Source organism: Puma concolor, chromosome D1, assembly GCF_028749965.1.
Source record: "Puma concolor isolate L17-30 chromosome D1, mPumCon1.1.hap2, whole genome shotgun sequence".
Classification (NCBI taxonomy): Eukaryota; Metazoa; Chordata; class Mammalia; order Carnivora; family Felidae; genus Puma; species Puma concolor.
Window position 1 is genome coordinate 54293581 of NC_141676.1, and position 11765 is coordinate 54305345.

General features: G+C 37.9%; 1 protein-coding gene across 1 annotated transcript; it reads right to left on the reverse strand.

Annotated features, from left to right (window-relative positions):
* LOC147576711 (olfactory receptor 51Q1) lies at positions 1-960 on the reverse strand. The gene has a single exon (XM_086679426.1). The coding sequence runs from the start codon at positions 946-948 to the stop codon at positions 1-3; it is 948 nt and encodes a 315-aa protein (XP_086535552.1). The 5' UTR covers positions 949-960.
* Between the last annotated feature and the right edge of the window lie 10805 nt (positions 961-11765).

Consider the following 11765-nt stretch of genomic DNA (forward strand, 5'->3'; position numbering starts at 1 on the left):
TTAGTACACTTTCCTCTGGAAGAGTAGATTGAAGATTCCCTGGCGGATCTGCTTAGTCTTGACACTGTAAATGATGGGGTTCATCACAGGCGGTGCCAACAGGTAGATATTGGCCATGATAACGTGGACCAGCGGAGAGGCATGCTTGGCAAATCGATGAGTCATGGATACTCCAACCATGGGAACATAAAGGACCAGAACAGCCAGCACGTGGGATAGACAGTTATTGAGGGCCCGGAACCGCTCAGTCCAGGAGGCTGTGCCCAAGATACTCTTCAGGATGAGTGTGTAGGAGAGCACAATGAGCAATGGGTCCATCACAATAATGAGCAAAACAAGAGCAAATCCATACCAGCTATTGACCCGGATGTCAGCACAGACGAGGCGGATCATATCCTGGTGGAGGCAATAGGAGTGAGAGAGAAGGTGGGAGCGGCAGAAGGGCAGGCGCTTGAGTAGGAAGAGGGAGGGGAGAACAGCCAGGACGCAGCGGCAAATGATGGCTAAGCCGATCTTGCCAATGACTTCACCGGTGAGGATGGAGGCATAATGCAGGGGGCGGCAGATGGCCACATAGCGATCAAAGGACATGGCCAACAACACAGAAGATTCCATGAAGGAGAATCCATGGAGGAAGAAGAACTGGGCAAAACACGCTTCAAAGCTGATCTCATGAACGTTGAACCAGAGGAGCTGCATGACTGTGGGCAGGGTGGTGAGGGTGAGGCCCAGGTCGGTCAGGGCCAGCATGGAGAGAAATAGGTACATGGGCTGGTGGAGGGATGGCTCCTTGCGGATGACCGTGAGAACGGTGGTGTTACCCATGATGGAGATGGTGTAGAGGCAGCAGAAGGGGATGGAGATCCAGATGTGGGAGGCCTCAAATCCAGGGATGCCGGTGAGGATGAAATAGAAGGAGCCTTGTGTGGTATTAGTCACTTCAGGCATGCTTCTTGAATGCAAAACCCAAATCTGTGTGTTCCACAATAAGAATTTAATCAGTGCACTACTACCATAGAATGAATATTTTTTAATCTTACATCTAAAGATGTGTCTGGAATTCCAGTTTTTAAAATTTATTTATTTAAATTCAAGTTAGCTGACATACAGTGTAGTATCAGTTTCAGGAGTAGAACCCATTGATTCATCTCTTATGTGTAACACCCAGTGCTCATCCCAACAAGTGCCCTCCTTAATGCTCATCACCCGTTTAGCCCATCCTCCCGTATTCCTCCCCTCCAGCAACCTTCAGTTTGTTCTCAATATTGTGGAATCTTTTATGGTTTGCCCCCACTCTGTTTTTATCTCCTTTTCCTTCCATTCCCTTATGTTCATCTGTTTTACTTCTTAAATTCTACATATGAGTGAAGTCATATGATATTTGTCTTTCTCTGATTGATTTATACACTCCAGTTTCATCCACCTTGTTGCAGATGGCAAGATTTCATTCTTTTTGATCACTGAATAGTATTCCATTGTGCATATATATATATATATATATATATATATATATGGCATTTTCTTCTTCTACACAACACTTCACAGTTCACATTTCACTAGCCAGAGGACTAGCAAACAGAACTATGGATTCTTCCATAAATTTCTACTTAAAATAACCTTATATTCCCTACATTTAGCCAACACTATGTACTAAAATTTAGCTTTATGCTTTTTGTTGTTCTTGTAATACACTACCAGCAACACCTGTATATATGTACAGGTACATAGAAACTTACAGATACTCATTTACCACTGAATCTTCTGTCAGGAATATTTCCAAAAACCTTCTGGTAATCAAATCAAGAGATTTATTTTAGTTCATCTTATACATGACACACAGAAAATAAGATTCTGGAGATGACCTCCTTCTCTTCAGTTGAATGGGAACACTGTGAAGGGATGGAAGTTTGGCCATATCCAGAGGTCTTGTTTGAGAAACTATATGGATAACAGGGACAATTTTATTTGGGGTAGTAGAGTAGGAGGCACCTCTAAGGTAATGATTACAGGTTTGGTTTGTGCATGTTGAGTTTGAGGTTTATGGGAGCTACCCAAGAGACATGACAATTGGACAGATAAATATGAGGCCCAGGAGGACAGAGGTGAAATCCACTAGGAGTCTTGGGAGTCTCTGGCATATTGATGGTAGGTGAGAACCTAAAAGTTGATGTGACAATCTAGGCAAGAATTTAGGGTGAGAGAGGAAAAGGCAGAGGACAAATCAATAGAAGGAAATGTAGAATTTAGCAAATTGTGTACATATGAAAGAAAAAGCAAAGAAAACAGGAAGTACTGCTCAGGAAGATATTGGAGCACAAAGGAAGTGGGAGTCACAGAGGCCAAGAAGGTAAAGGGTATGGTCACCACAGTTTAGTGCTGTTCAGATACTCAGAAAGCACCTATTCAATTTAGGGATGTCAATGTCCCTAGTCACGTTTTGGAAAGACATTTTGATAAGGGATGGGAGAAGTAGCCAAATTAAAGTGGCCTGAAGGGTGAATTGCTATGAAGGATGGGACAGTTTCTGAAGACCTGTGTTCTAAAGGGAAGCTATACTGCCCTCTAGGGGGTGAATGCAGAATTGTATTCTTTGAATAAAAGAATTTGTATAACATGAGTAAATGAATAGTTATTAGTTTTGGGAATGTTCTGAGAAGGAAAGCTGTGAACTTTCTTTTGAGGAAACACATAGCACTTAATGGGTACCTAGTATTCATGGAGTATAACTATATTCCCCGTAAGGTGTCTATAAATCTAAATCCCTGGAAAATCATTAAACCCAAGACTTTAGAAAATAATGCAAAATAAAATTAGGGAAAATGAGAAAAAGAAGGTGAATATAAAAGTGGGATTTTTTTATTTAGAAATATTGAAAAGGTCAAAAAAATTCAAAAATTATTTCTTTGAAAGGATCGCCATAATTTGAAACCCTTTGGCAAATGTGACCAAGAAAAACCAATAAATATATAGGCAAATATTAAGAAATTAAATGTAATGATAGAGCCAACTGTAGGGAAATTGCAGAGGCCAATGAGAAGTCATCTTCTTACCGACCACCCCCTGAACAGTCCAAACTCCTCTTTGTGCTTTCTTGTTTATTCAGTGCTCTCTGGGGCTTCTGTTCTGTGCCCTGTGGCTGAGTGTGCTTATATGCTCACGAAGATCCCAGGCTGAAATGCAGGAGGTTGGTGAGGAAGCCTCTAGAGGGATCTTACAGGAATATGAACATTGTACCCAGAGACCTGAGGCCCTCAGGGACAGAACCAGAAAAAATAACAGTAATAATTATAATAGCACCTAACATTTACCAGGTGCTCAACCTGTACCAACAATTGAGCTAGCTGACTCACAGAAAGTTTTTGTTAGGTGACATGGGAAAGACACAGTCCATATCCTGGCAGATTTTTTCTCAGTGATTATTCTGCATACTACCACAGCCTACCTCGTTTTGAGAGGGAGGTTATGTTGGAAGAGTTGCTATTTGATGTTGTCACCTTGAATATGACAAAACTCAGATTTGATATAGATGGAAGATGTGAGGGGGGAGGTATCCCATATCTCTATTCAAACGTCATAGAGCAAAGCGGGATTTCTTCTACCAGTGTCTTACAGATGTTAGCTTCAACATTGTACTTCACTTGTTCCCCAGGAGGGCTGGCTTTCGATTCAGGAAAAAAAGGGCTGTGGTGAGTGTTACCTTGAGATAACTGACCTCAGGTTTAATGCGTGACTTTATTTACCTTCTACTTCTCTCTAGACCTTGGAAATCAGCAGCTGTTTAGATATGCACTGTGAATGCATCCTTTGTTTTCTATCACTGAAGACAGTGTTTCAGCAAATGTGCCTTGGCTTTGATGCCTCCTATATCTGGCCTACTTGGATTTTAGGATCTATTCTGGCTCCACTCCAAGGAATATCAACCTCTACAACATTTCCACTGCCTCAAAAGGAGATCATGAATATAGAGCAGAATATACAGTTACATACCTGAAAATGTAGAAATCAAATAACACAGTTTGGCTGGGAAGGTAGTGTTACATTTAGGATGCAGTATTAAGTATATGATTACTCTATCTTTAGTAGTTAAGGCTTAAAAGACATAATTTAAAATTGAAAAGTAAAGTATTAAACTAACATGAATCACTATGAAGGTAAAATGTCAAAATTGATAAAATATGGATAATACTGATAATTTTTTTAAAGAAGTTTTCTTTTTTTCAAGTTTATTTTTAGAGAGAGAGCACAGGAGAAGATAGAGAGAAGGAGAGAGAATCTCATGCAAGCTGTGTGCTGTTAGCACGGACCCCAATGCGGGGCTTGAACCCATGAACCGTAAGATCATGACCTTAGCCAAAACCAAGAGTTGGACACTTAACCGATTGAGCCACCCAGGTGCCCCAATACTGATAATCCTTGAAGTTGAGGTTCAATGAAGAATACATGGGAGTTCTTTATAATGTTCTCTCTTTTTTATTTTTTAAATATTTTTCAATGTTTTTTTTAATGTAGTATATTTGAACATTTCCCTAATAAAATGCTTTAAAATAAGAGAGTAGGTAGAAGATGGTGGTGGACTGGGAAGTTCATCAACTTCATTTTTACTTACAGTAAGAGATTAGTAGATATTGTCAAAAAACAGGATATTAAATGTGTATGTTTTTGTAGGGCTCACAAGATAAGAATTGTTTTTACATTTTTAAATGACTGAAACAAAACAAAAGATGATGGTATTTTGTGGCATGTGAAAATTATACTAAATTCAGAATTTAGTATGCATATATAAAGTTTTATTGGAATACACTCTTGCTCATTTATTTATGTGTTGTCTGTGGCTGCCTTCACACTGCAGTGGCAGAGTTGAGTAGTTTTGAAAGAAGGCATATGACCCACAAAGCCTAAAATATTTACTATCTGGATTTTGTAGAAAAATGTTGCCAACCTCAGACCTAGTAAGAGATGGACATAAGAAATAAACAAATTTCAGGGGCGCCTGGGTGGCGCAGTCGGTTAAGCGTCCGACTTCAACCAGGTCACGATCTCGCGGTGCGTGAGTTCCAGCCCCACGTCAGGCTCTGGGCTGATGGCTCAGAGCCTGGAGCCTGTTTCCGATTCTGTGTCTCCCTCTCTCTCTGCCCCTCCCCCGTTCATGCTCTGTCTCTCTCTGTCCCAAAAATAAATAAACTTTGAAAAAAAAAAAGTTTATAAAAAAAAGAAATAAACAAATTTCAAAGAAATGGAGATATAAATTTTCCCAATCATATGAAAAGATGTTCACTCTCACTTATAATAGAAAGTAATTGAAATCAAATTGAGATTTTTTTTTTTTCATCATATTAGCAAACCCAAATGGTTAAAATACAGTGGTTGAGAAAGGTCTGATGAAAGAAACATTTTCATAATTGCTGACGGGACAGTTAATAGGTATGACTTATATAGAGATAAATGACAATACCGTATCTACCAAAATTGTAAATACACAAAATCTTTTACTAACAATTTAATTCCATTTCTAAAAATAAGTCAGTCAGAGAAAGAAAAATACCATTTTGATTTCACTATGGATTCACCATATGTGGAATTTAAGAAACAAAGCAAACGATCATAAGGAAAAAAAAAAAAAAAAGAGAGAGGGAGGCAAACCAAGAAACAGACAAAAAAGATGCTTAACAATAGAAAACAAACTGATGTGGGCACCAGAGGGGAGATGGGTGGGAGGATGGGTGAAATGGGGGATAGGGATTAAGGAGTGTTCACTTGCCATGTTGAATACTGGATGTTGTATGAAGTGTTGAATCACTATACTCTATACCAGAAATTAATAGTGCACCGTATGTTAACTAACTGAAATTTAAATTAAAACTTTAAAAAATTTGGCTTACAAATGTATTTACATGTATGCAAATTGACATATATACAGGACTATTCACTACACTATGAATAAGAAAACAAAAAATGGAAGCAAGCTAGATATTCATCAGCTGGGAACTAGTAAATAAATTCCCATAGCATGTAATGTATCAGAATCAACACAGTGAAATATTATGTGTATGTAAAAGCAAATGGTTGTGCCTGATTATGAATGATCTTAAAGATGTAAACTTATATAAAAATCGGCTAGAGGGTAGTGCACAATGTTCACTGGGAAGAAGTATAAACACACATAATTTCTTGTTTATACATAAATGCCTTTCTAAAGAAAAATGTAATACACTGAAAATATTTGTTGACTTTGGGGAGGGAAACCAGAAAAACTGAAATAGAGACTTGTAGTGAGTATATATATATATATGTATATTTATACACATATGTATACACACACATACACACATGTATGTATTCAATAGGAAAACTCAACTTTGTGAATCTCTGACATTGCCAATAATATTTCAACTGTGTGGAGGTCTAACATTGTCAATAATATTTACACTAAAATGCGGTGACAAATAACAACAGAAGGGATTGAATGGTAATTTAAAGAATGCTAAATTCTTTGTTTATTGAAAGACATTTTGAATAACTTTTGACTTTGTAAACTATGTATGTTTACATTTTAGTCATAGAATAAAAGTGCAGTTTATAACTCCAACACAAATAGGGGAAATAATATTTAAAATATTTTAAATCTGATAGAAGACAGGAAAGGAAAAAAAAATATGTAAATAAACTTTAGAAACCAGATAGGTTGAACAAACAGAATTGTTTCAAGTATTAATAATAACACAAGTACGGACTCACAGTGACAGAAACAATGGCCAGGAAGACAATAACAGGTGAGAAAGTTTTCAAAAATGGAATCTAGAAAGCATGGAGATGGCCAGTAACATTTCATAGAGCAAGGAAATACAAAACCTAATTGACTACAGAGGAACAAGTGACCAAGAAACTTAGCAATTCAAACTCAGAAAGCTACCTGAACTTGAGGCATTTGGAATTCAGGAAAGCAAGGGCATAAGACTCAAAACTGGAGATTTTGTGTGAGAGGACTCAAAATTGTGGATTTTGTGAAAATCACTGTAGGGTTAAATTAGAAGATTCAGTCCTTCTCACCACACAAGCACATGATTATCACCCTCTCAGAGTGTCAGACTGCATTTTTTATGCACATTTTTGTTAGGATATGGCATTCATAGATAAAAGTACTCATGTTTTACATATATAGCTTAATAATGATCACAAAATGAATAGATCCTGTATCCTTAATCCAGATCAAGAAATAAGACACTACTGTGCCCCAGTGGTCAATTTGAGTAGGTTGTTCCATACGCACTTGAAAGGGATGTGTAGTATGTAGTAGTTGTTGGTTTCTTTTTCTTTAGTTGTTAATTAGATTAAGGTTTCAAGTCATGTTTTCCAGTTCTTTTTTTTTAATTAAAAAAAATTAATGTTTATTTATTTTTGAGACAGAGAGACAGAGTGTGAACAGGGGAGGGGTAGAGAGGGAGAGAGACACAGAATCCGAAGCAGGCTCCAGGCTCCGAGCTGTCAGCACAGAGCCTGATGCAGGGCTCGAACCCACAAACTGTGAGATCATGACCTGAGCCAAAATCGAACACTTAACCGACTGAGCCACCCAGGTGCCCCTTTTTAAAAATTTTTTACTTAAATTTCAGTCAGTTTTTGAGGAACCTCCACACTGCTTTCCAGAGTGGCTGCACCAGTTTGCATTCCCACCAACCCTATGACCCAGCAATAGCACTGCTAGGAATTTACCCAAGGGATACAGGAATGCTGATGCATAGGGGCACTTGAACCCCAGTGTTTATAGCAGCACTCTCAACAATAGCTAAATTGTGGAAAAAGCCTAAATGTCCATCAACTGATACATGGATAAAGAAATTGTGGTTTAGGGGTGCCTGGGTGGCTCAGTCGGTTAAGCCGCAGCCTTTGGTTCAGGTCATGATCTCTCAGTCCGTGAGTTCGAGCCCCTCGTCGGGCTCTGTGCTGACAGCTCAGAGCCTGGAGCCTGTTTCAGATTCTGTGTCTCCCTCTCTCTGACCCTCCCCCATTCATGCTCTGTCTCTCTCTGTCTCAAAAATAAATAAACGTTAAAAAAAAAAAAAGAAATTGTGGTTTATATACACAACGGAATACTACTTGGCAATGAGAAAGAATGAAATATGGCCTTTTGTAGCAATGTGGATGGGACTGGAGAGTGTTATGCTAAGTGAAATAAGTCATACAGAGAAAGATAGATACCATATGTTTTCACTCTTATGTGGATCCTGAGAAACTTAACAGAAGACCATGGGGGAGGGGAAGGAAAAAAAAAAAGTTAGGGAGGGAGAGATCCAAATCATAAGAGACTCTTAAAAACTGAGAATAAACTGAGGGTTGATGGGGGTGGGAGGACAGGAAGGGTGGGTGATGGGCATTGAGGAGGGCACCTGTTGGGATGAGCACTGGGTGTTGTATGGAAACCAATTTGACAATAAATTTCATATTAAAAAAATTAATTTCAGTTAGTTAACATACAGTGCAATATTGATTTCATGAGTAGAAATCAGTGATTCATCACTTACATACAATACCCAGTGCTCATCAAAACAAGTGCCCTCCTTAATACCCATCACCCACCTAGCCCATCTTCCCCCCACCTCCCTCCATCAATCCTCAGTGTGTTCTCTAGTCTTAAGAGTCTCGTCTGGTTTGTTTGCCTCTCTCTTTTTCCCAATTCTTTTACATCAATTTGATTTTTAGTTTTTGGCTTACTTAGTATGTCAGTTACTATGAAAGGTGTAATAAAATCTGTTCTATGATTATGGATTTATCTACTTCTTTTTGTGGTTCTGATAACTTTTGCTCTATGTGTTCTGTATTTAAAATCTAGAACCTTTTTACCCATCTTGCCTGTTACTTACATTATGAAATGCCCCTCTTATTGCTGATAATGCTTTTGCCTTGAAGCTTACTTTATCTGATATTAAGTAAGGCTGTCACAAGGTATTTTTAGTTGATTATAAGGAATATCTTTCTAAATGTCTTTACTTGAAATGTTTCTGTATCCTTATATTTTAGAGAGCTCTTAAAAGAAGACCATATAGTTTTTGTTCTGTATGACAATATTTGGCTTTTAATTGGAGTATTATCCATTTATTTTCAATAAATTAAATGATTTGAATGCATTTAAATTTGCCATCTTACCATGTATTCAAACTTACCATATTCTTTTCTCATATCTTCCTTTATATTGGATTACTTACTGTTTTATTATTATATTTTCATTTATATAAGATTTTGGTTGAATGGTTTTCAGAGAGATTAAAAGAGAGATATTTTACTTATCAAGTGTTATGGATTGAATATTTGTGTCCCCAAACCTCAATATGATGGTATTAGGAAGTGGGTCTTTAAGAGGTAATTAGGTTTAGATGGGGTCATGAGAGCGAGGCTCCCATTATGGTATTAGTGTCCTTATGAAAAGGGGAAGAGAGATCAGATATCTCTCTCTACCCACCATGTGAGGACACAGCAAGAAGGTGGCTATCTGAAAGTCAGGAAAAAAGTCTACCAGGAACCAAATCTGCTGGCACCTTTACCTTGACCTTCTCAGCTTCCAAAACCGTGAGAAATAACTTTCTGTTGTGTAAGCTAAGTCTGTGGTATTTATGGCAACTCGAGCTGATTAATACATTGCCTAATTTATACTAGATTTTTACTACTTAATAGACCATGCAGGAACTGAAGACTAATTTAGTTCCACTTACCTCTCCCCATCTTCTGTCCTTCTGCTGATATGTATGTAATTTTTACTAATTTAAAAATACAAAATATTATATTTTTTCATACCATCAGTCTTTATTTACATTTACTCTGGTATTGTTCTGTATTGCTTCTTGCAGCTCCATACTCTTATCAAATGATTGCCCTTTAAGTGAGTGTTAGTGGGGCACCTGGGTGGCTCAGTAGGTTAAGGGTCCTACTCTTGATTTCAGCTCAGGTCATGATCCCAGGGTCATGGGACTGAGGCCTGTGTTGAACTCCATGCTTATTGTGGAGCCTGCTTAAGATTCTCCTTCTCCTTCTGCCCCTGTCCCCCACTTGGGTTCTCGCTCTCTCTGACAAAGGGGAAAAAAAAGATTTCATAAAAAGACGAATTGACATTTAAAAATAAATAAATAAAAATAATGAAAAATTTAAAAAAATTAGCGTTAGTGATGGATTCTCTGAATTTTTGGGCTTCTGGTTTTGAATGACATTATATTTCTCTATATATAATACATATTGGCATCTTTTTTATTTCAGGTATCACTCCATTGTCTTTTTTCTTCTGTTGTTTTTTGTTAGAAGATCAGAAAAAGATGTTACTGGTTATTATTTTATTTTATTTTTAGTATTTATTTATCTATTTATCTTTTTATTTTTCTATAATTTATTGTTAAGTTAGTTAACATACATGTGTATATGGTGTGCTCTTGGCTTCGGGAGTAGATTCCTGTGATTTATCACTTACATAAAACACCCAGTGCAAATCCCAACAAGTGCTCTCCTCAATGCCCATCACCCACTCCTCTCCCCTCCCCCATGACTCCCTTCCACCCTTAGTTTGTTCTCTGTATTTAAAAGTCTCTTATGGTTTGCCTCCCTCTCTGTTTGTAACTATACACACACACAGACATACACACACACACACACGCAGACACACACACACACACACACACACATATATATATATATATATATATATATTTTCTTTCCTTTCCCCCATGGTCTTCTGTTAAGTTTCTCAAGTTTCATATATGAGTGAAAACATACGATATCTGTCTTTCTCTGATGGACTTATTTCACTTAGCATAATACCCTCCAGGTCCATCCACATTGTTGCAAATGGCAAGGTTTCATTATTTTTCATTGCCAGGGAGTATTCCATTGTATATATAAATTACCTCTTCTTTATCCATTCATCCATTGATGGACATTTGGGCTCTTTCCATACTTTATTTTTTTTTTTTTATTTTTTTTTTTTATCATTTTTATTTTTTTTTTATTTTTTTTTTTTATATATGAAATTTATTGTCAAATTGGTTTCCATACAACACCCAGTGCTCATCCCAAAAGGTGCCCTCCTCAGTACCCATCACCCACCCTCTCCTCCCTCCCACCCCCCATCAACCCTTAGTTTGTTCTCAGTTCTCAACAGTCTCTTATGCTTTGGCTCTCTCCCACTCTAACCTCTTTTTTTTTTTTTTTTTTTTGTTCCCCTCCCCCATGGGTTTTTCTTAAGTTTCCCAGGATCCACATAAGAGTGAAACCATATGGTATCTGTCTTTCTCTGTATGGCTTATTTCACTTAGCATCACACTCTCCAGTTCCATCCACGTTGCTACAAAAGGCCATATTTCATTTTTTCTCATTGCCACGTAGTACTCCATTGTGTATATAAACCACAATTTCTTTATCCATTCATCAGTTGATGGACATTTAGGCTCTTTCCATAATTTGGCTATTGTTGAGAGTGCTGCTATGAACATTGGGGTACAAGTGCCCCTATGCATCAGTTCTCCTGTGTCCCTTGGATAAATTCCTAGCAGTGCTATTGCTGGGTCATAGGGTAGGTCTATTTTTAATTTTCTGAGGAACCTCCACACTGCTTTCCAGAGCGGCTGCACCAATTTGCATTCCCACCAACAGTGCAAGAGGGTTCCCGTTTCTCCACATCCTCTCCAGCATCTATAGTCTCCTGATTTGTTCATTTTGGCCACTCTGACTGGCGTGAGGTGATATCTGAGTGTGGTTTTGATTTGTGTTTCCCTGATAAGGAGCGACGC